We start from the raw sequence: 26,139 nt of genomic DNA on the forward strand, positions 1-26,139 counted from the left end.
TTGGCCGGTATCGGCTGCCTTCACGAGTCTCCGATACACCCCCCCAAAAAACTAAGGCCAGTATCGGCCCGAACCTGATACCTCGTACAGTATGTGTACTTGCCTATCCCTATAGGTGATACAGAGAGGATGACAACGTAAGTCCCCACTGAATGCCCAGGTCGCAAATGCACAGCTTGACGCTTTTTTGAAAAGAAAATGCCGGAATGTTTCCGATACTTTTGACATGATGGAATTTATTGAACATCTGTGATATGGATGAGTGGTTTAGTGATTTCCCTTCGAGGGCTCCCTTTGCTTTGGTCCCCATGTGGTTAATATACACACACACACACACACACACACACACGCACGCACGCACGCACGCATGCACGCACACACACACACTCAGACACACTCATACTTGTAAACAAACCCAGCTGCGGTGCGGACATGTTGGCATTCCGATGTGGCTTCTCGTTTGCCGTCATATGATTTTATGAGTTCATTTTTACCATCTAACGATAGGGTGCAGATGGACCTTAAAGGAACGGTACCAATTCTTTTTTTCTGACTAATGACTGACTAATGACTGACAAATGATGGGAGAATGTCGAGTGTCATTTTAATATTCGTAACTGTAATACTTAGCGCCTGATGTTAGCTATTAGCGACATGCTAATAGATATGTCCAACAAGTTGCGCCTGTGTTCCTTTTTCTTAAAATAAAACCTAGTAAAGTAAATTCAGCATTGTGGTACTGTAGCATGATGGGTTTTCTTGTTTTGTTATTATTATTATTATTATTATTATTATTTTTGGACACTTTCTAGAATGATTTAATGACTGCGATATCACAATAATATCCTGAGAACTTGGATGCACCGCGCGTGTAACAACGCGGCACTTCTTTTTTTAGGAGGGCTCCCATCTATTTCAAGGGATGCTGTCGTGACGACAGACGGGGGCGGACACCCGGGAACATTCTGACTTGTCAACGGTTCGTTATGAGCATCTGTGGTCACGGTTGAGGTGTCCTTAAGAGAATCTGCTCAATGTACTGAATGTCTAGCGACGGGTCAGGTCATTTACACTGTTTCTGTTAACCCCGCAGTCCACAAAAACCTCTTGGAGAAGACGATCCGTCAACATCACTTTGAGAAAATGAAAACACGAAGACCCTCCCCGATTGTTCAGATAAGAGGCAATGCGTGCTTGCTTCAAGCCGTTTGTCACTCCCAGTTGAGGTTTCCTTTCAAACGGACACATAAAACAAGAGCGTTAAACGTTGTATATTTAAACACAAAATACCCAAATGTTCGAGCAAAGCATATAATTTCGTGCGGAGAAAGTTTAGCTTAATGCTAACATATGATGCAAATGCCATAGCTGCGCTAACAAAAGTTCATCAATCCATCCATCCATTTTCCAATCTGCTTTATCCTCACACAAGGGTCATGGGGGGTGCTGGAGCCTACCCCAGCTTTCTTCGGGCAGTAGACGGGGGACACCCTGAACCAGTTGCCAGCCAATCGCAGGGCACACAGAGACGAACAACCATCCGCGCTCACACTTACACCTAGGGACAATTTTGGGCGTTCCATCTGCCTATCATGCATGCTTTTGAAATGTGGGAAGAAACCGGAATACCCGGAGAAAACCCACGCAGGCACGGGGGGAACATGCAAACTCCACACAGGAAGGCCGGACCCGGGATCGAACCCACGACCTCTGCACTGTGAGGTCGACGCGCTCTCCCACCGGGCTGCCACTAGCGAAGGTTAGCATAGATTATTAACCTTCACATAAAAACTGCGCGCACTCACATGCATGCAATGTCTCTGCTATTAGTGCAACTTAATTGGGGGCCATCTCTGCCTCTTCTTGTTGCTCTAACAACACGGCATCCCTTTCAGTTGACCTCAGTCACACGTTGTGGCTTAAGGCGGTACTACACAAGAGACGTGCAACTCTTCATGTGAGTACCCTCACCGAAGATTATTGTGTTTCCTTCTTAAATTATATGCATATAAAAAAAATAATAATCTCTACCCATAACTGTCTTCCTCTCCAAGTATTAAGCCGTCAGATGACAAGCGAGGGGACTAAAAGTGGGCTTTTGTTTCCAGATGGAGGTCTCAGATTTGCCTGGGACCTGCGGATCCACATGGGTTTACGTGAGCTTCGTGACATTTTGTCAACAACAGCTGTGTCAATGCCAACGTGCGGGCTTTTTCCACATTGCCGGGCTCCCACTTTACGTTTTGCATTCCACCCCGCATCCAAACGCAAAATTTTGGTCTTTATTTGGCTGTTTGTTCATGAAACGCGAGCCCTAATTCATCGGCGGCAGAAAAAGAATGAACAGCCAAGACGAAGAAGCTAAAATGCGGCTTACGGACGCTGGGAAAATGATAACGCACGTTGATGAGTGAGAGTTGTGTAGGCTCAACATTTTCCACACATTTGCTATTGATTCCAGGAAGTGTCTTTTGCGTTGAAAATCGACATTTACAGTCAATAAAAAAAAACAGGGACACATTTCAGTGCTGGGTTTACCATTAAATAACCTAATGACTAGAACCGATGCTGTCATTACCATGAATGGTGCTTTGTCCTAAATAAAGATGTCGATTATATGAAACCGCGAGTACAACTAGGAAGAATGTACACTTCGGAGAAACAGGGTCACTTGATGAAATTAAAGACTAGTCTGAACTCACTGGCCCCCAATTAGCTCCGATGCAAGCAAGCTGGAAAGACACATGGTGGAAATACATTTTGTTTTGGGTGGGGGCTGCGTGATCTCGTGCCTCATGGAATTTACACTATTTTTACACATTTTAGTGAGGAAAACCTGAGAGACAAAAACATGGGAGTCGTCATCTCAAAGATAAGTTCCAATTTTGAAGCACCCAGGTAATGGACAACATGACCCCAAAATGGCCGCTTCAAAACAAAATGGCAGACTTTTCTGTGGGTCGACTGATGATAGACATACCTACCAAATTTGATGTTCCTATGGGCAGTGTTTGATCGTGAGTCTTCAAACTTCACTGCCATGCGCCACCTACACCTCATTACAAAAATTTGGTTGGAGTTGAACAAAATCACAAGAACAAGTTTCGTTCTGAACATGCCCTGAAAATGTAAAATTGAATTAGCCACTTAAGGCCAAAATGACAGATTTGTCGTGTGATTTCGGGCATGGTTCCTTTCAAGTTTTTGTGGGTCTTCTCATGATAGACAGGGCGACCAAATTTCATGTTGCTAAATCAAAGATGCCTTTGGGAGCTTAATTTTCTTTTAATCCATTTTTTAAATCATTTTATCCCTCCTGCATGCTTTGAAGCTTAATGCTAACATAGACGAATCAAATTTCAAAGATGGACAAACGAAATTAGCATAGATCTGTTATGGTCATTATATACCTTCAAACAGCTGCTCCGATAATAAAAGTATGCTAATTTAACGCTAACATACAGTCAGCTGAAATAATGTATACACGCATCCATGAAAGGGAAACTTGCATCAATATTTTTAAGACCAATTTTATTCAGACCCACCAAAACGATCCTTTACCAATCTGCAAAGGTGAGCTTGCGTCCATCCTGTCATTCCTCCGCTTGGCGAACTGTCAAAGACGGCCAGCACGAGCTTCTGCAACTTAACACAGAGTCTGTCTTTTCTCCCTGCTACGGCCAAAGCGTTTCAAGTTTTAGAAGACGAAAGCGAGCCAAACGCAGGCGCCAAAAAAGAACCAATTGTTAGCCCGCCGTCCGGCCTCGAAAGCGCGGTCGCGTCGGGCGACTGTGCTGACAAACTTGGCAGGAAATGAGCGTGTAAGTGGGTTGTGCCAAAATCAATGCGACCACCTGATAGTTGTGTCCACCACGCGAGCCCTTATTTGTATAAAAAGCACGGAAAGTAAACACTGAATCTGCTTTTCAGATCTGTGCTGTTGCATCCATCTAACGCTTCATATTTATCACAATGTTACGTAAGCCAAAGTCAAGTCCAAAAGTACGTCCATCCGGACCAGATTTTGTTAATACTACACAAAGCCAAATAAATTGTTTGAACAAACAAACATTGACCCAGAAGCATCCCCCAACATGAAAAAGGTGGGTTAGACTTTGCAACATATTTGGTTGGCTGGCTTGTCAAGAGCAGACCCACAAAAAAATGTCTCAAGAACGCATTCATGGCCAAAAAGATATTCAAATCTGTCATTCTTGATGAAGCGGTCATTTTAAGGTCATATACAACAGGTCCTACAGATTTTTTTTTTCAATGGCTCCTAAAATAAAAAAATAAACAAATTAATCGGAATCGAACCCGGCACCTCTGCACTGTGAGATCAACGTGCTAACCACTGGTCCACCGGGCCGCCTGTCAACATGTATCATTTTAAGCATATTTCTTTGACACGATTACTACTTTCCTATTAGGAGGGCTTTGGTGCCATCTTGTGTTGTTTCAGAAATAGCCAAAGCAGGGATTTGTTTCCACACCCCCCCCCCAAAAAAAAACATGAATGGGTGTAATCGTAAATAGGTGCAAATTTCACTGTACTGGAAATGGTCCAACGCATGACTATAAAGGCTGCTATTTAAAGTCGGCGTATTTTGCGTAAGAGTCATGTGGCGGAAAACGATTAGAAAGTGTCGCTTCAGAGATTCCTCGCCTTCATTACGGCTAATTGGATTGAGCGGGGGCCCACTCATTGGCCCACATTTATGCATTGACACCGCATTTAAGGCGCTTAATGTGAAAGGCACTGATATCACGGGACTGACATGTAAGCCTCCGAATCCAAGAGGATGTTGGAAGAGTTTTTCGAGGTGGGGTAAGAGGGGAAAGGCGAGCGGGGGCGGGTTAGCGCTGACATAATCTCAGTGACGCTAAAACAGAGTGACACGGAGCGCGGCGCCGACGTAGCATGTCGATCCCCGTGAGACGTTTCCATCGACAGCCCCTCCACTCCTCGCCCCCCCCCATCGTCCTAACCTGAGCAAAAAAAAAAAAGTTTGAAGGAAGATTGGAGGGAAGCAGGTTCTCTCGGCAAATATGCGCGACACGGCGACGTGCACGCGCTTGACCTAGAAAACGCTGCCTGTGCAGCTGCACTCACAGAGCAAGTCTGATTTTCATAATGCATACAGTGGAGTAAGTGTGTGAGCTACGGTATGAACGGCGTCACAAGATGCAAAGAATTAAAGGAGTGACACTTAAGAAAAAAAAACGAGTTAATTGAATAACTGGCATTAAAGTGCCGGCAAAGTGAAAATAATGTCTTCCAAATTTGACACAACATGGTGTTATCCCTGGCGAGCCCAACCCTTGGCAAATTTGAATGGTTAAAAAAAAAAAGCCAAGTACTTTAAAAAAAAAACAGGTTCTATGCGGCTCTACAAACAAATTTCCTTCCGCTAGTTTTTCCGAAAAACGAAGGCCAAATTTAGCTGTGATCTGATTGAATTTTTACTTGAGTGGTGGATTTTCCCTCGAAATATCTGGCCACATTTGTCAGCTAAGATTTTATGTGACATAGATGTGTATATTTAGGGAAAAAATAAATCAGCATTTCTCCTTTTAAGTTTTGTGTGACTTTGTAAAGCTGTTTTCACAACATTTTTAGCCAAAATTAGCGCTGATCTGTTATAACTTTTTAGATGTGGAACATTCATATATATCTATTTCATATAATAGATTTATATACTTCTCTGTATGTACTGTTTGCTTCTGGGTGACATTTTGTTGGAATTTATGCTGTTTATCATCAATTGTTGGGGAAGAAAAAAAAAAAGCCAAGTCATGCTAACGCTAGCAGTGGCCATGATGGTGATTAGCAGTTTGTTTTCCAAGAGAGACCTAAACAAATCCATTATCAAAGGAAGTGAGATTGTAATCGTGATAAATCAGGCTTAATTGATGAGTTATCTCGGCATTTACACATTTTTTACTCGGCAAAATAATGAAAATGAATCAGTGATAAATCAGTAAATAAAGCAAACAGTGCTTTCAGCCTTCCTCGTTAGCGTCAGCCGGCGCATTTATCAGCGCGTCTGCACCCTTTTCAATAAAGCCCCGTGTTATATTTAGACACTTTATAACCCTACCTGTCTGTAAACAGGAAGCTGGGCAGATTACGGCCAACCATCTGGACATTAATACACAATGAGGAGCCAAAAGCGATTTTGCCGGTCACAGACCAGACTTGTTATTCATTTGCGTGGGACTCAGTGTGCAACCGTGACACACATAACTTCCAAAATACTCCAAAAATGCACTATTTGCACGTATCGATGATTCTTCTTTTCATATTCAATGTTTTTTCTTTTTTTTTTTGGTCTCATGTTTGTTTACACGTAGCACAATAATCTCATTATGCTCACTAGGAGCCCATTGTGACATGTGGGATGACTTTTTGGTTTTAAAAATCGCGAATGCTTCTCCATCTTCTTCTTCTTCTTGGTTCGTTGGCGATTCACGGCTCTTTAGTGTATACCGCCACCTACTGTACAGGAAGCAAGAGAGTTTCCATCCCAAGTCAATGGAAGCAACCTTGCTCAAATTCAATTCAACACCACGAACCAACACGTGACAGTCTTGAATATAAATTATTTCGCCAAGATTCAATAGAAAATCACAACCATGAAGGTTTCTTCAAATAAATACGCATGCGTACAACAGACTCAAATCAAGATTGAAGATTTCTTTTGTCATAGCAAAGTCAAATTGACGTCACCTGGTTCTGCCTCCTTAGCCAATCACAGCTGATCATCACAGTCCTCGCCCGCGCAGAGATCTTATTGAAAACAGGAGCACTCACTCTCACATACATTTCGGTCATGTTTCTGTTAGTCGTCAGCAAAACGGGCGTTCCTTCAGTGACCCGGTTAGCGCTGATAGACGAAAACCCACTTCCGTCAGTGCTGAGTCCATCATATTTATTTATTTATTTATTTTTAAGTAACCCGTCATTCGTCAGCAAAATGGGCGTCCGCCAGTGATGAGCAGTGCTGAGTCCATCATTTTTATTTATTTATTTTTAAGTAACCCATCATTCGTCAGCAAAATGGGCGTCCGCCAGTGATGAACTGTCAGTACTGACGTCATGCTCACCTCTGAGAAATTTGTATCCCAAATAGTGAGTGTGAACTTTTTGTCTGCCTTTTTTCTCCCCTGGGCCTCATTTCTCCCAAGAGGTATCTCTGGACCCAAAACGTTCAAGAACGCCCGCAGTACGGGAAGGCGAAGTTGCCACTTGACTGCTGTGTTATTGACGTGGCCGATGGCCTACACAAGCGCAAGTCAAGATGGCTGTTTGAAATTTTACCGTGACGAATTGAACTGGACCCACTTGGTGGAAACATGGCTGCGAGCTTATTGGCACACAAGTTGCGCACGACTTTCAGATCGCCTGGGAAAAAGTTTTTGTAAATGGATACAGATGCAGATTTGACTGACAGCTGAGCCCTTTCAACCGCGATGCGTTTTAAGCCGTCGGTTCATCTCAGCGCGTATGGATTTGTTTAATGCCGCGCCACTATCGATGTTTGGCAAGCACGTCACCCTCGAGCAAATGGCTTTAATCGGAACGGGAATAAGTATTCCATATTGCTCAGCAGGGCGCAAAAGCGGCAGTCGGACGTGACGCTGACAGCGAAGGAATGTTGGGGAAAAGACGTGGAGGTGTGGAAAGGCCCCAGGCTGAGGGAACACGAGTGATGACAGAAAGACCACCGGCAAAGTCCGTCTTCGGAATTTTACATTTGACCTTTAAATGTGCAGTTTTGTCGGGAATTGGCGCAAGTAAGCATTGCAGACAAATGGAGCCCCCCTCCCAAGAAAAAAAAAATTGTAAAAGACCGTTAGCAGTAAGCTAAGAATTTGTGCAACTTAAAACAGCGTTTTTGTTTGGTTTATTTTTAATATGAAGCTCAAATTTCAAAGATTTGAGTGACATTTGAGGAGTTGCTTTTGAAATTTTATCCTGAATTTGGAAGCGTGAACTCTGCAGTTCTGCGTGACTTCAAATTAAATTTTTGCAAAAAGGCCCAAGTCTTACTTTCCAACACAGAGGTTTTGGGTGACTTTAAAGGCAACATTTTTCACATTCACATACACACACACACGCGCACACACACACACACACACACACACACACACACACACACACACACACACACACACACACACACACATAAAAAAAAAAGACACACACACACACACACACAAAAAAAAAACCATTGGATCAATTCTTAGTTTCTTACCCAGATGTTTAGGGCACCATGAAAAAATTAATTTCCAGATTTGGGCAAGTGGGCCTGTGTATTTTGACATGCAATTTATCCTGGCTCAAAATTTCTAGCTATATTTGGCAGCGCAAACTCTCAGGTTACGTGCGAGCTTTGAAGATTTTGTGCAAATGTGGTTGCGATTTGTGTGACTTTCGAGACTTCAGTGTGCCACCGATTTAGGTCAGATTCCAAAGTTTAAACTTGTGAGATTTTAGGTGCCTTTATAGGCGTATTTTACTTCAGGCCAAATTTTGCTGATTTTTTAAAAAAACTTAAAATAGGCATTTTCCACAAAAAAATAAAAAAATAAAAATGTTTTAAATTTTTTTTTTAAATAGCTGAATTTTTGCCTTTATTTATTTTGTTTGTGCAAATTGACAGCGATTTGGACAAATTGACCTGTTCAAATGTTTAAACCACAATTTGCCTGATTTTAGATTCTAAGATTTTGACATACACACGTCTCATGCAAAGTCAAGATGGTGCGCACATGAGAGAGAGAGAGAGAGAGAGAGAGAGAGAGAGAGAGAGAGAGAGCAGTGGGGGGGCAGAGGAAACAGAGGAATGACTCGACAGTCTTCCTCTCCCTTGGAAACATGCTGAAATTGCCAGCCCCGGCCGAGAGCTGTGTTTGAACGCCGTCTTTGTGGCAAAGCCTGATTTTATCATTCATTAAAATAAGGGCGGAGCCGAGGGGTTGAATGACAAGTTTGTGGCAAAAAGGTTCATACATGAGCGTCCTTGCCGGCGAAACACGAGTCAACGCGTGACTGCAGCGGCCTCGGGCGAGAGGCCAAGGACGCTGGTGTCAGATGACGGCGGGTGCCGAACGTCGCATTTCCAACGCGCTCCGCTTCCATTGGGGCTTTTGCGGGTAGCCTTACGGGCTAGCTTAGCGTGAATGCTAATTCCGGCCCAAGGGCAGCATACGGAAAGCTTGAAGAGATCTTTTTGAACCATGACGCCACGAGCGATCTCCAAAACGCGCTGCACGCTCCTAACATGTCATTTGGCCAAGGCAAAATGATGGCGAAAACAAGGTCCACAAATGGCTTCGATGATGATTTTTGTCTCCTTCCCGCCGGCTGTAGTTTGAATCGGGGACATTTAAATGAGGCCTGAACACAATTTTTAGGACGATACATTTTCACAGAAACAATCATGATAAACAATAGTGGCCGCTGATATTATATTACAGCATAATAATACAAGTGCGGTAAACTGCTGTCCATCGCGGGGGTCACGTTTTAGCAATAAGTGAAATCCAGGATTTGGTCATTTCCTTTTTGGGAGCATTTATGGGAATTTATTTCAACCCTTTCATGCACCCCGTAACCTGATAACATGGCAAGCTGTCCACTGTATTAACCACTGTCCCCGAAAGGCTTAAAGGTCTTGAAACACACTTCAAAATAACATTGACTATATGTATATATAACATAAGAAGAGCAAAGTCCGTTTTTCCAGCCCACCCCAAACTAAGAAATGTAACTTACCTCACAATGTTCATCAATAATCATGGCCAAAGACGTACAATTCAAAAAGAAAAAAAAAAAAAACTGCTGTTGCTTTTGAGACAAGCAATACTCTCTTTCGAATCTCACACTTCCTGTTCTCTCTTCCTCTTTCAACTTCACACTGTTATACACAATGCTGTTCCGCCACCGAGTGGTCGATAGTGGAATTACACCACAAAATAAAGACCAACAATGTGTTCCAGCCGGACTAAAAATTTTGACCAAGTCAAAATTATCCACCGACCTCTAAAAATGCAAAACACATATTTATGTATAAATATAGTGACGATTCTTTACAGTGCGGACAGGAGCAGCTGACAGCGAGTCGCGAGAACACTTTGTAATGATCATGGTGGAACGTGACTGGAACTTCTTAATGTTTTATCAAACGGCCTGAAAATGCCCCAAAAAGTTTGTGATGTCGTTCCTCGTGTCTAAAACCGGCCTCAACCGTCTCTGCCCGTGTGCATGAACTTTTACTGCTTTTTCAGTCGTGTCTTGACTTTGTCCTTCAATTCCACAATCCCCCGCAGACCCGCAGAGAGACTTGCGGGAAAGGGCGGCCGCATGCACCACTGCAAATGCTGCGCCTTATTAAATATGCATCCCAAAAATGTGCGGCGGCTCTCACCTGAGTCAAGGTTACTGACATGACCTGTGTCAGCTTGCAACCGTCTTGGCTTTGAATCGGGGTTGAAGCGAATCTTCAACTTTATGACGTCGCATCAGCGTTTCAGCCAGAAGTTGATTGATCTTTTTTTTTTTTTTTCCAATTTATTGTGGACTAAACCGCAAGTGCCTTTTCACGGCTTCAGATCATTTGCTCGATTGCGGAATTTGGCTGTGATTATTTTTTGACACGCACTGTAACTGCAAACTCTCATCGCTCTCACTTTACTTTAGTTACGCAATGAACTTTTTTTTCTTTACCCTGCACGTAATAATAGTCCATGTATTAAAAAAAAAAACGAATACTAAAACAGATAAAAGTGGAAATAAAATGAAGCCTTTTCATAGAATTAAATACAAATGATTAAAAACTGCTCTAAAATGACTTAAAACTAACTGAATTTAAAAAAAAATAAAGAAAGAAGTAAGTACAATGAAAAATCCAAAATGATTCGAACCCTGGTCCAAATTTAGTGATTTGATCTTTGGAGGTGATGTGTGAATTCATCTTGTGAGTTATTTCCTCGAAAATTTGGGATGAATTCTGTGGTTGTAACGTTTTGGTTTTGGACAACTTTGCACATTTTTTTTTTTTTTTGGTAACTTAAATTCTCGATGGAACTTCTCACTTTTATGTGAAATTAAAGAGCGATTATTCCCACAATTTTGTAGAATTATGGTGGTAAAGAACTGCAAAAATAATAATAATAAAAAAATTACGGTCAAATCTGGTGCTTTTTTTTTGTGGCCGATTATAGTTTTTATTAAGTCTTCGATGTCGCTCACAGTGCTGCAAAAAGTTGCGAGTGCAATTTAGTGCTCATCTTTTTTTTTTTTTGTACTGTTTCATGAGGACATGCTGCCCATTATGCACAGACAGCGGTTTTCCCTTTTTTGGCGCTATTTTTTATTTTTATTTTTTTTCAGTCAAAGCTAATAGCGTCATGTCCCTCAGCAGGTGCTGCATTGTTCATCTGTCGGCCATCTGGGCCTGTAATCCTTCAGAGGTGAGCAAACTGAATTTGAAAAAGGTCACTGCGCAGACACATTTAGTTTAACCACACCACACCACACCACTCCTGTGTGTGTGTGTGTTTGCCCTCCAACTTTCTTTCTTTTCCGAGTGCATGTTTTGCTAGCTTACCGGTTCGCAATCTTAGAGATGACCTTTTGATAAAAGTGATGTCAAGCTTTTTACAGTGAGAGGTCAGATGCTGAGCTGGCTAAAGCGTCGTGGCTGTAATCCCGTCATTCTGTTTTCATGCACTCCCCCATATCAAAATGTCAATTTTGGATGTGATCCTCGAACGGACACGTTGAGGTTTCGTCATATAAACGTACAATGTGACTCCAGAAGGTTTTGTGGAATGGTCATGCCCTCACCCAGTGATTATCTCAAGACTGATAAGAATCAAGCATCCAAACAACCTTCACGGGTCATTTTTACAAGTGATTTTTTTCTTTTTTGTTGTTTTTTTGGAGGGGCAGATAAGCAGCTGGACAACACTCACTGCTGATAAATCTCAATGACACACACACACACACACACACACACACACACACACACACACACACACACACACACTGATTTTGTTGTGCGATTAATAAAGAAAAAATATACATATATATACACAAAATTCAGACCCCATTGGTGTTCTAGAAAGTGGATGAATGGACAGATAAAATGATGCAAGACAACCATGTCCATCTCTGTCCCGGCACATATTTCATAGCTGACTGCGTGCTGACGTGCCGTCAGTTGCTTCCCAGGCGCTGACGAGCGAGCACTTCTCGAGCGGACGTGCAGAATGTGCAGCGGCGGTGTTAACCGCCTGGACGGGAGCCAGCTGCTCACAGCCTACTTCTTTTGGTCTTGGTGTTTTTTTTTTTTTTTTTTTTTTTGCTTCCCTGCTACTTCAGCCGGCCGCTCGGCTGTTAAGTGGACAAACAATAAACACCCATGACGCGGCTAACTTTAGCCGTCGTTTGGTCGTACAATGGGCTGAGTGTGTGTGTTTGTGTTGGTGTGGAGCCCTCCCACTCGCACCCCCTAAGGTCTTCTCTCTCCACATGTCGGGATGCTAAATGACTGGTGGGAATGGAGGATGATGACATGTGACGGTGGCTGCACAGGCTCGCTGGCAACATGTGTCAGCTGACGTTAACCCACATTTGGCGTCAGGCCTCCCTCCACCGTCACATGGGAGACGGAAAGGTCGACATCGGAAAGGGATGCTTTTGGACGGGTTCACTTTGCCCATCAGCTCAGTTGACTTGCTTTTTGAGGTTGAGGTATCTGTCATCCGTCCGGCCATTTTCTGGACTGCTTGACCTCCTCGGGGTCACTGGTGAGCTGCAGCCTATTCCGGACTTTTGGCAAAAGAAGCGGGATACACCCTGGGGTGGTCACCAGTATGGCCGATATGGATGTTTTGAGGCCGATGACAATTTTGGTAAAACTGAATTAACCGCCAACTGATGAATCATTTACCGTATTTTCTGCACTATAAGGCACATCGGAGTATAAGGCGCACCTTCGATGAATGGCCTATTTTAAAACTGTTTTCATTTACAGGGCGCGCCGCATTATAAGGCGCATAGAAGAGAAGCTACAATAGTGGCTGCGGTTGCGTTATCAATCCACTAGATGGAGCGACGCCAAAGGGAATACAATACAATACAGCTTGATTTATATCGAGCTTTCACAACCGCTGCAGCTCTAACAAAGCGCTTTACAGAACATTTCAAATACTACGTCCGAGAAATCAGAATATTGATCCATACATAAGGCGCATCGGATTATAAAGTGCACTGTCGGCTTTTGAGAAAATTGAATGCTTTTAAATGCGCCTTATAGTGCGGAAAATACGGGGTAGATAATATGCCATGAAAATTCATTTTGCTCCCTGAATGCTTTCAATAACAGAGGGATGAAATACAGGCAGAACAATACTTTGTCCTTGCGTATTTCGAAAAATCTGCAAAAATGGGCCAAGTTTTTCCCGACCTTGGGGGGTTGGGAGGATGCTTGAATGGCATTCTTTGTCTTATGTTGTAATGCAGTTCAAAAAACAACCGTCGGCAGCTTTTTTGACAATTTCATTTTTAGGAGTGGGGATGACAAAGATAATGGCATTATCTTTGTCCTATATTGTAAGGCAGGGGTGTCAAACGTACGGCCCGCGGGCCGGATCCGGCCCGCAAAGGACTTTAATCCGGCCCGCGAGATGATTATGTAAAGCAGTGGTGTCAAACATACGGTCCGCGGGCCGTTCAATCAGGCCCCACAGGATAATTTAAAAGTGAAGAAAATGCATAAAAGACACAGAATAAATATTTTTAATAAGGTGCAATTCATTGAGTATCCGCTAGGGGACACTGTTTTGATCAGAGAAGAAGACAACAGCAGCCTCAGTCCATCACTGAGACAGACCCATGACAGCAGACGCTATCAATAGCACTCTCACATTTACACATTTAATAGCACGCTCCTTAGTTTGTAAGGTGTAGGCAGGGATTACATTTAGATTTTATATGCACGTGTAAATGGTTTAAAACTTCCTTTCTTTATAAATCTCGTTTAATCTTAAAGTGCATTACTATATTTTTCAAAACCAATTACTTGTTAAAGTTTGTACAATCAGTGGGATCAGTTGCAATGCATATATGTGAATGATAAAAGTAAATTGCACATTCGTCAAAGGAAATGTAAGGTGCTTCATGAAATGTTTTGTAAAAGATATGTTCATTTAATTTCAACATTTTCCTAATGTTCTTGTGCTTCTTTATACCAAAACAAAGGAAAGACATGTTGTTTTGGTTATTTATAGAAAAGTATGGTATCATTTTAATGGTCCGGCCCACTTGACATCTACCCAGGCCGTATGTGGCCCACCATGTGAAATGAGTTTGACACCCCTGTTGTAAGGGTTTAATTGTGGGGACGGGGGCGGGGGGGAAGCGGTCATTGCAAGGCTAATTGTTGCTAATGCTAAGTACGGAGAGCAGTCTATGAGGAGTGTGTTTTTATGTGTGTGCTCAGGTCAGGGCTGAAAACCTTTCAGGATAATCTTCCTCTCCAGGGATTTGTCCCGCCGCGGACCTCTAAGCTCTTGGAGGTCACCTGTTGCGTGAACCCAGTCGGCCATGCGCCGTGCAGCGGGAAGCGGCGTAAGCAATAAAGCAAGCTGCACACCCATTGGTTTTCATGAGTTGCCGGCCGTCAGCAATTCATTTGGCTGCGATACCAAATGTGGAATCGTAAATGTACAGCAAAGAGAGTCAGCCAGAATGACTTTTCACCATAAAAATGACATTTGTGGGTACCAAGGACGCTAAAAGCCGCCTCAGCCGTAGCATTATACTGCGCAGTGATACCTTGACTTACAAGTTTAATTCATGCCCTGACCAAGCTCAAATCAATATTCCTCACTGAAACAAATATACAAGCCTTTCATCCATTGCCCCCCCCCTCCCCCCACCCCACAAAACGACACCACTTTTTTGTAACATTGCTAGCAGGCTGCTACTACATCCTTTAGCTTAGCGCTAGCAGGCTGCTGCTACATCCTTTAGCTTATCGTGTCCCCACCTCTCAAACTGCAGCTACACCATTTTGGTTTGCGATTGTCCGGTTCCATCTCGGTCAGTGCGGCGGGCGGCTGGCTTCAAAATCAAAGTCTCAAGTTGATCCACGCCGATCCAGCGCAGCTTTGAAGCTCTGCGTTCATGCTAGGTGTCTATTTAGGGAGATTTCGGCTGACGAGCAGGGATATTTGTCTTCTTATCATCAACATTCCGACAGGTGTTAATCATTTTCCCAGTTTGCATTGTTCCCGAGGAAACCGGGCCACCCTTCATCCAGCTGTTTGCGTCCGTTTTTAACGGGCAGCTAAAAACAACCCCGGCGTGGGATCAATAGCGGATGAGCGGTGCATGTGAGCCACACGGGAAGGGCCGAATTCTCGCGGCCGCCAATGAATGGCGATACTGTTTTAATTGAGGTTAAATTACCTCCGCAGCTCTGTGTTTTTACCCGCCTGTTAAAAGCTAGCTTAAAATATACATCCATCCATTTTCTGAACCGTTTATCCTCACAAGGATTGTGGGGCGTGCTGGAGCCTATCCCAGCTGTCTTTGGGCAGTAGGCGGAGAACTCCCTGAAGCGGTTGCCAGCCAATCGCAGGCCACACAGAGACGAACAACCATCCACGCTCACACTCACACCGCGGGACAATTTCGAGTGTTCCATTAGCCTGCCATGCATGTTTTTGGAATGTGGGAGGAAATCGAACCCTTGCACCTCTGCACTGTGAGGCGGATGTGCTAACCATTCGCCCACTTTGCCGCCCAGCTTAACCCTTTCATGCACCCTGTCACCTGATAACATGATAAGTCGCCCACTGTAGTGTCCGCTGTCCCTGAAAGCGTTAAAATATCACTTCAGAAATGATATCCTTTTCGCTTGGGTTACACAGGAAAAGAGAATCAAACGTGCCAAAACCGGCGGACAAATAAACTTGTTTCATGATGAAAGTGTAGGATATGCTGCTCGAGAAGCAAGAAAAATATGTCGGAGGCTGAATCAGTTCATGTTGACCCAACATTTGAGGACAACTAAGCTTCAACAGACAAGACGGCGCATGATTATGCTGCTTGCGCTCATGCTTTGTCAAACTACGAAGAAGAAAAAAGGATCTTGGATGGAATTGGAAATTGTTCGCTGTCACTCAGAATGTGCCAAAATCTGAAAACATACACGCTTTTTTTTGGGGTGTGTGTGTAAAGAAAGTGCATGGAATGCTACTTGCTGACAAGAATGACGAAATTCAGGAAGGGGGAAAAAAATTATACAAAGAAAAAAAAAAGATACTGGACACAAAATGTGTCAATTCATCGGCAAAATAAGACAAACACTGAGGAAATTGGGCTTCTTTTACTCACTGAAATCAGGAAGAAGACACACCGTCACTGTTGTTGATTTTGACCCTAAATTTGTCAAAATCGAGAAACAAGAGATACTTCAGGCCATGTCTTGACAAACTCGAGAGAAAAAGCATAGTGGATGCAAAATTGGTTAATTTTGACCCAAACTGTGCCCAAATTTGTCATGATACAAAATTAGTTGGGCAAAAAAAAAAAAAAAAGTGCCTGAATGCTATTTGCTGCCAAGATTCGGGAAGAAAAATTCAAAAAATTGTAAATTTTGAGTCAACATTTGGCAAAGTGTGAGGACGAATCGGCTTCTTTTGTCAAGACAGTGCATGACATGCTTCATTGCCAGGCTTCACTAAACTGTCCCCCCCAACCCCAAAAAAAAAACATTGCTGCAAAATTTGTTAAATGTGAACCAAAATTTCCAAATACTATGGCAAAAATTATTGAGACAAGACAGCGCATGCTAGCCAAGAACCCTAGTGGGAATCACAATGAGTTCTATTTAATGAAGTGATTAAGGTTATGTGTTTATCAAGTACAATATTACCGTGTACGGTCATTACCGGTACGCATTAAAATACACGCGACAACAATTTTTGTTGTTTCTTTGGGGGCGGCTGGAACAGAATTTCACGTCACCTTCAGTGGTGCCGCTAACGCGTTTACGCAGTTATCCATAAACATCGCTCTTGAAAATGCACTTCTAAGAAAGTATGAGCCAAAGCAGGTGTCGTTTTTACGTTTCCGGCGTCTGCTGAACGCAACTAATAAAATAACTTGTCATCGAACGTACTTTTAAAATCAAGTCATCGGTGACGTGACAAAGTTACTTTGAAAAACGCGCAAGTGCCGCCTGCAATCAGGAAGTCACGGACATCCAAGATGGCTTCCTGTGTCAACGTGCCCTCTGGCGCCCCCACCGGACCGAAGGGCATCCGAGGAGTTGCCATTTTAATTTGAGACGGACTTGGAAATGGAACATCAGGGACACCTTTCGTTTGTCGCGGCTCTGAAGCTTGTCGTTGGCCGCCGACTGAACCGGCTCCCTCGGGAGGCCTCGGCTCCGACTTTTTATGTGTGTGTGTGTGTGTGTGTGTGTGTGTGTGTGTGTGTGCTTTTGTTTACACTCAAAACAGCCTTGTCTTTGTACATGAGAGTGATCATCATGATTTTCTGTTTTGGGAAAGGTCACTCGGAGTGTGCATGCATAAATGTAGCAGGGAGGCTGGTCGGGTCACAACAATGACATCACGTCTCACATAGCAAAGCTTTTTACGTGTTACGAAATTGCTTTAAATTTCAAGGGGACGGGGCGCAGTGTCCAGGCTGGTCCATCAATACTCTAAAATCCACCGAGGGATGTTTTTTTGTTTTTATTGCAAGCCGTTGACCCATTAACGTCATGTTAAAGTCCCATTTTCACAAATTGTTGCTTTGAATGTAAATCGCGCTTGAGTAGGGACGGTTTCCTAGCTGGTCCATCCTTGCAGACCGTTGGGAGAAATAGGCCGTTCTCTTTATCACAAACTTGCTTGACCCTCAACTTGGAAGGATTCATGATGCTTTAAATCGGGTGTCAAACTCATTGTCGGCGCGGGCCACATTTCAGTTACCGTTTCACTTGGAGGGCCGTTATGACTGAAACCATATCAAGAAGTCAGGAATAACTTTTGATTCAACTATTGTTTAAGTGACTTTCATGAGGGGTTTGGCAACAAGAAAATGCTTCGAATATGCCTCTTATTTATTACATATGACAATTAAACATTTTGGTCGACATTTTAGAAAGGATCATGGAAGTTGACATGTTTGAGCTGCTTTCGCGGGCCACATAAAATGACGTGGCGGGCCAGATCTGGCACCCGGGCCTTGAATTTGAAACCTGTGCTTTAAATGTATCAATGATTGAATAGTGGGTGTGTCCAGGCCGCACTAAATTCAGAAGAGATGCCAACAAGAACTGGTTTACATTCTGTTGCTTTCATGCACCCTGTAACCTGATTACACGATAAGCCGTCCACTGTAGTCACCGCTGTCCCCGAAAGGGTTACATCTAAATATTGGCTTGTGTCCTGGCTGGCCCGACAAAAATTTGGGAGTCATTTGAAGTTATGGTAGCATCAAAAAGATTCAAAGGCGCATATTTGATGCTTGCAATGAAAATATGCAAATGAGGCAAAAGTCGGCGTCCACCTTGTGAGCGCAAGGAAGTCGCAAAGTCACAAAAGGGGAAGTCTCGCCTTTCCGTACGCCCGGGTGCCGCTCGGTCGGGCATGATGCCAGGGTCACCTTGGCGAGCGTAACCGAATCGCCGCTGGCTCTCGTACGCCCTCGCTCTCTTTCTCTCCCTTCCTCTCTGTCGAGTGGGGATCAGCCGAAATGTTTAGACTGTCTTATGTAAGCGCTCTCTCTCTCTCTCTCTCTCTCTCTCTCTCTCTCTCTCTCCCCCGTTTAGTTTTGCTCCCTTCACGTTGCCAATATGCAAAGTCGAGGGCAATATAAATAGATTCTGAGATGCTTGCGTGTGCTCGGTTGTGTAAATATTACAGTAGTGCTACTGTAACGTCAAGGATGGGTGAAGGTAACCAGCACGTTTGCACCAAGCAGTATGAGGGGGAAGGAACAAGAGAATAAGAGCTGGGTTTTTTTTTCTCCTCCAAAAATTGCAACCAATTTTTCTATGAAAGAATAAATACAATTGCAATTGGCTGGCAACCAGTCGAGGGTGTACGCCGCCTCGCACCCAAAGTCAGCCGGGAAAGACTCCAGATAAACCCGCCACCCTGATGAGGATAAGCGATATACAGAGGATGGATGGTTGGACTTGAAGGAATAAATAAGAGCAAAAAAAAAAAAAAAAGGCAGGAAGGAAGGACGGAAATACATAAGGAAAGAAAGGAAATAAAAAGGAAGGAAAAACGAAAGGATGAAATGAAGAAGAAAGAAAGTGGAGGGAGGAAGACAGAAAGCAAGGAAAAAAATTAAACTAAAAAGATTCCAAATAAAAATCAGCTGTTTTTGTTGAATAGTTTTTTTTTTTTTTCCGTGCAAAAATCCAACTTTTTCCTTGATTAAAATAAAAAAAGAAAACAAACAAGCCCCAAATTAAACCAGCAACCATCCGCAGCCCGACAAGGCATTTTCTACGCTCAGCAAAGTCTATCCGTCATTTTGTATCGTGGAGTGTGTAGCACAGGGAAATTTAAAAAAAAAAAAAAAAACAAGCCCCCAAACCCATCCACAACCCGACAAGGCAGCTTCTACAGCCATGTTGTCAGGCCCGAAGTGACTCTACTGTCCGTGATAGAGCGCCTTTGACTGCAAGATGTGATGAATCACTGGTGGGACTTCCCTGCTGCGAGCGCATTTTTTTTTTTTTTTCCTCCTCCCAGCGTGCAGATGACTTGAGGAAAAGCTCGAGGAGAAGTCACGGCCCAAAACATCTCTGTGTTACACTGGGCCTTTTTGGTTCTATTATTATCCTGCGTGGAAAGCAGCCCCCGCCGGTCGGTCTGAGAAGCGGCAGAAAACTGGGGGCCTTGTGTACTCGCACCGGTCGGGGGAAATAAACATCAGCTCCACCAGTTAGCTCTCTTTGTGTGTTCTCTTTAAGAGATGAAAGGACGCAGAAAACAATGAAGCGGTAGCTCTGGGCTTTCCGCGGGGAAGGAAGAAAAATAAAGGGAAGGGAAAAGAAGGGGGGAGAAGGGGGAAAAAAAAGGAAGCGGCGGGGCGAAGAATGAGACTTTTTTTTTGGATCTGTGTCGTCGGCTGTCGGAAATGGAGTTGAGACGTGACGAGGGTCGGGGGATAGGAAGATCGGGGTCCGAGTTGACAACACCGCAGGACGCTTCGGTCGTACGCGAGATGATGAAGGGGATATTTTTTTTTTTTTAGAGCCGTCGCGGGGCACCGCTTAGCAGCTCGGCCTTACAGTTTTGAGGTCCCGAGATTTGAATCGCGGATCTTTACTGCTGTGGCCGTTTCTGGCGTGTGCGTTATGTGCAGCAGGAAAAAAAAAAATAAACAAGCAAAGAAACAAATACATAAATAATGCGCTATTTGCGGCCCTTTACAAATGGATTTACAATATTTTGCTTCCTTGAGGACAAAAAAAGTGTCTCGAGTGAGGCTCGCTAGCTATTAGCCAGCAAAGTCTATCCAGGGACCGCGGTTGTCGTCATCCAAGAACTCAGCGACTCACTTTTGTGTTGTGTGTGGGTCTACAATCGACATAATATAGAGGGTCTCGTGGTCTAGCGGGCTAGTGATTTAGCGGGCTAGCTCGCTAGCTAGCGAGCGGACCGCTGGCCAGGTCGTCTGAAATGGCAGCGCTCCATACTTGAATAGCGAGTGAAATGGTGAAAAGGAGTCTTCAACAATTCAGTACGAAATTGTTCTCAGTCTTTGCAGATTTTCAGAACTTATGCTTAAACGGGTTCGAGTTTTATTAGCCTAAAAAGACACAAGCAACTGTGTACCATCCCCAAAATAACATGTTCAACAGACGAGTACACGACCAGTGCCTCAGAAAAAAACAGCTACAGACACAAATAAGTGGAAGCGACAAACTCATTTGAGCTGCGTGCTTACCCCGATGCTAAGCTAATGTCCAGGCTTTGATGGTTGGGTGGTGGACGGGGGAATGAATTCTATCTAAAGATAGCAGTACCTGGGATCATTTTTTGTCTGTTTGTTTTGTTTATGAATCCTCCCTTATCCTACCTGTTTATATCATTTGGATCAATTTCAGTTCCAGCAACAACGATGCACCAGCTGCCTAGTCAGGTAGCGGCTGGTGTTTAGTTTGGGGCTTTTTTTTTTTTTTTTTTTTAAATCTTTTTGTGCATAGTCACTGCAGCCTTGCCTGTCAACTCTGCTTTCGTAAGCGTGCAGTGAGTGACCTATATACCCCTCTAGGGGAGAGAAAGTCACCTTGCTCATGGACCGGCAGGCTGGCTGGCTGGCTGGCTGGCTCACTCTTAATGTGAGTCAGGACGCACGTGTTGTGTGTGTGTGTGTGTGCTTTTATTTTTTTTGTTCGTCTTTCGTCACAGTGCAGAGCGATTGGTTGCGATGTCAACGCCCGCAACGGTTTGATAAGGCCCGGCGTATGTTCGTATGTGTGTTCTGTAGATTAACATGCTGAAAAACATGGCTGGACATGGATTGGATTTGCGCACGCACACACACACACACACACACACACACACACACACTCACACACACTCATTCTCCACTGAAAACACACACACACACACACACACACACACACACACACACACACACACACACACACATTAGGGGAAATGACACGGCCCAGTGCCAGAGAGTCAGACAAACACCTCACCAGAGACTCCTCTAAGCGTCCTAACAAATTGAATGTGTGTGTAGATGGACGAGGGGGAATTAGATCAGCGCTCCTGATTGCATCCGAGTGCGCCGCCGACGCCGGGGCCCTTCCCAGCTTGGAGGAAATGTGAGCGAGACAGGGAGAGAGGGAGAGAGAGAGAGAGAGAGAGAGAGGTTGGCAGCTGCCTTGATGAAGGATGGAAGGAGAATGTTAACCAGACAATCACCTTGCATCTCATTGATTTAGATGGCAGAGAGGCAATTAGTGGAGAAAAGAAGAGGGAAGCTGAGGCCACTTTGGATGTTTTGATACAAGCTGTTCTCACCGTGTACCCATCTACATGCGTGTGCGCCCGCACGAAATGTGCGTGAGGGTTATTCGATTTCTATATAGGGCACTAGGCAAAGTGCTGGAAAAAACACCAACCAAAGAAAATGACTGACTGTAATTTCTTTTTCTTGAGCACGAACAAACTTTGAAATGAATCCTTAAAAAAAATAAAAATGAAACAACCACAAGCTGCTTCAAAGGGAAGCGGATGGTGTCCAGTTCACCTATAAGGTCTACTTTCATAAACACAAAAGCACGGTTGTCAAACTCAAGGCCCGGGTTCCAGATCCGGCCTCTCCCAAAATATATATTTTTTTATATGTAATAAATAAGAGACATATTGTAAGTGTCAAACTCAAGGCCTGGGGTCCAGATCCGGCCTCTACCAAAATATTTTTTTTTATATGTAATAAATAAGAGACATATTGTAAGCATTTTCTTATAACCAAAGTGCTCATTACAGTAACTTAAACAATAGTTACGTTCCAATGAACCATGATTATTGACTTTTTAAATTTGGTTTCGGTCATAAGGGCCCGCCAAGGGAAACGGTAACTGAAATGTGGTGCACGACAAAAATGAGTTTGACACCCCTGCACTAAAAAGAGAGTGATCTGTTTTTTTGGCAGGGCCAACACCGGTACTGATTAGTCATCATGGAGGCTAATAACCAATTTTTGGAGACCATATCAGCAAATTCTAATGAAAAATGGCTTAGTGTCACAAACCGTATTTTTGACGCTGATCAAAAAAATAAATAAATAATCTTTTTTTTTTTCCTTAGCGGATCAACCATTTTGAGATATTTATATTTATTTAGTATTTTGAAGTTGGACCTATGAACGCTTACGATGAGGCCAAGTAATAATGATCTACAAGCTGTCGAGTCAGGTAGCGGTTGTTGTTTAGTTGGAACTTTTTTTTTTTTTTTGGTGCAGTCACTGCAGTCTGGCCTGCAATGGAAGGGAAAAAGTGCTCTGTCAAATCTGCTGCACTTCAAATTTGACTATTGTGAGGAGAGGGGGAATCGAGAATTGGAAACATACCCTTTTGGACTTCTGGTGGCTGGGTGCAACACTGGGCCACCCGAACCTGCCTTGTATTTTGGCCTTGCTCGAAAAGTCAGAGATCACTTCAACAAATGCTGTCACATGTTAAATATGATTGCTTTGTCAAGCTACTTCAGGTCAAGCAATAATATGTGCTGCTTGGTCGGGTAGCGTCTGGTCAATGGTGTTAAGTTTGCAATTTTTGGGGGGTGGGGCGGGGGCCGGCACATTCATTTAGCTTTTATAAACACAGAGTGAATGGTTCAGAGAGTCGAAACTGCCTGCTCGGTTAGCGGTGGCTAACATGAGAAGCAACTCTGAGCAAAATCTGCCTGTTCGGGTCGCGGTTGGTGTTTATTACGGGGATTTTGAACGTGACACAAATACTGTTGGTGCCTCAGTGATGCCTCATACGTTTGTTTTGTGTCCTTGCAGCTCGCCGCTGAGGCAACCTTCCTCGACGGCCAAGGTGTGCCTAGTGTGCGGGGACGAAGCGTCGGGCTGCCATTACGGCGTGGTGACGTGTGGCAGCTGCAAAGTCTTCTTCAAAAGAGCCGTGGAAGGTAGGACGCCCAACTTGTACTATCCAGAAAAAGCGGGTGCATCAACTTTGTCGGGTTGTTGAAAGATGGAAGAGGGAAAACTGAACAGAAAGTTGGCCATTTTGGCAGGGCCGAATTCTATGAAAAACAAGCTGAAAGGAAAAAAAAGATTAACAAACTCCAGACACAAGTTTCATGGAGCGATTCGAAAACGAGTGCACATGTCATTTCAGGCCCTCATAAATTTTGTGTGTAATTCCCAGAGCGATTCGAAAATGAGTGCACATGTCTAACATCATTTCAGGCCCTCATAAATTTTGTGTGTAATTCCACTTTCAGCCACTAAATGGCGGGCCACACAAAATGATATGGAGGGCCAGATCTGGCCTCCGGGCCTTGAGTTTGACACCCGTGATGGAGTTTATTTATTATTATTTTTTTGCTTACATCATCTAATGTAGACAATAAAATTAATATAAAACAATTTAAAGGGACCGCCGTCAAAAAGAGGGGTGAGAGGGCAGGTTTAATTGGTTCGCTTCAGGGGTTATTTTTACATTTGCTGAATGAAAACCAGACCGAGTGGTGCAGTCAGCCGCCTCGACGCGCCTCCGGGTGCTCTGCTGACAATTTCAACAAGAGCCATTGCGCACTTTCCAAATCAAATGCCGATTTCAGGCTGGCCATGTTGACACACCGTCGCTAGGGAGACCGACCGAACGTCCTACGCCTCACGTCGTCTCGTCCGTCCTAAAATAACATCAACAAAAAGATTGCTCGGAGTTTCTCGACGGCGCAAACACCTGCCGCTGCGGGCCGCCGCCGCGGCATAATGAGGGCAGCCCGTGACGCCGCCAAGGTTGCCGGGCAATCGCAACTCGGCTGACCCCCCGCTCCCGTCATCTCCGCTCCAAAGTGTAAAAGAGAGAGGAAGGGACGCAACGAGGCGAGGAGAGACAGAGGACGGCGATGCAGCGGGGAGGAAGGACAAAGAAAAAGTCAGACAGATAACGAGATGGGGGGAATTGAGAAGGATGGGAAGCAATGCGTCAGCAGCATGACCCCCCCCCACCCCCGCCCCCATCCCCGTCCCCGCCTACCCTTTTTTTATTGCATGATTTCCTTCTCTGAGTGGGCAATGGAGAGGAACAGCAGAGAGCGGGCATCCGTACAAGGGGAAAAGAGAAGAGCCTGACCCCCATTCGGATTTCTTTGGGCACTTCCTGCCTAGAGGGAGCGCCAACGTTTGGGCTGCTAACTGGCTCATTGCTGCAAAAGTAATTAGCATTCAAGGGTTGGAACCCAGCGACAGTGGAGGGTAAAACGACGAAAGCGGTGCTCATTCTTGTCGTTCGGGTAAACTGGAGCGGACCCAAGCACGTTTGCGGGGGGGGGTTCGAAATGATCATCAAACTTTAACGCCACATGCGAGAGCTTGGTTTTTCCCGACTGCGGCCAAGTGGGACCGTGCTAACGCTTTCTCCTGATTGGCTGACAGATTTAGCCATTTCCTGGTTTTCAAGACAGCTTAACAGGCAGAACCAGTCGCCGGTGCCGCCAAGTCATAAAAATCTCGTATATACAGTACACATATTTTACAACACTCATGCATATTTCCCCGTGAGCTGGATGAAGTGGCTGGGGGAGGGACACTTCTGGGATTCCGTGCCCGTGACGCTACGCCAGCAACCCGACCTGACCCGGACTCCGGATAAGCAGAATAAAATTCACAGAAGGTTGGAGTACGTCAATGTATGAGCTGCTTCAACCCAAAATGGCTGACTTCCGATTCGAAATTGGGCTTAATAAACGACAACGCTGCCGCCCGCCTTCTCACCCCCGCCCTTCAAAACCTCCACTGGCTCCCCGTTCCCCCAGCGCATTCAATTTAAACTTCTCCTACTCACCTCCAAAGCCCTTCACAATCAGGCCTCCCCTCCTCCCTCCTCCACCCAGACACTCCTTCCCGCACCCTCCGCTGCTGAAATGCAAACCTCCTTGCCGTCCCCCATAACGATTGAGCATTCTCAAAACCCTCGACCTCAACGCATCCGCAACTGTACTTTTCTTTTATGACTTATTATTATTATTAAAGTCACACCGTCGCTAACGAACGGCGTAAGCGGCCAAGCACTCCTCTGTTGAGTTTTTTTTTTTTTTTTTTTGAATAATACATAACAGCTGCGCTTGATAAACAGCTCCATGCGCCCCGGCGCATCGGCGTAGGGACGCCAGCGCATTATTCACATGTCATCAGCGGCTTGGCGCGTCGGCGCTGCGTAATAATATTCCCCTTTTAGCTCGCCTTTGCTCGTGTTTGCCAGTCACTCTCATTGAAGCGCAAAGATTTACGAACGGCAGCAACTCGCCGCCTTGCTCAAAAACGACGGCGCTTGCCAGTGCGCTTACGTCTCGCACTGGCGAAAAAGAGAGGTCAGGCGAGGACGCCGGCTTGCG

General features: G+C 44.4%; 1 protein-coding gene across 1 annotated transcript in view; it reads left to right on the top strand.

The window, feature by feature from the left end:
* Window positions 1-26,139, top strand: part of nr3c2 (nuclear receptor subfamily 3, group C, member 2) — a 59,457-nt gene that overhangs the window by 17,694 nt on the left and 15,624 nt on the right. The window contains exon 3 of the mRNA XM_019862414.1: window positions 23,576-23,703. Coding sequence (XP_019717973.1) covers window positions 23,576-23,703 — 128 coding nt within the window. The remainder of the gene's footprint in view (window positions 1-23,575; window positions 23,704-26,139) is intronic.

Source organism: Hippocampus comes, unplaced genomic scaffold (genome assembly GCF_001891065.2).
Source record: "Hippocampus comes isolate QL1 unplaced genomic scaffold, H_comes_QL1_v1.1 scaffold7, whole genome shotgun sequence".
Classification (NCBI taxonomy): Eukaryota; Metazoa; Chordata; class Actinopteri; order Syngnathiformes; family Syngnathidae; genus Hippocampus; species Hippocampus comes.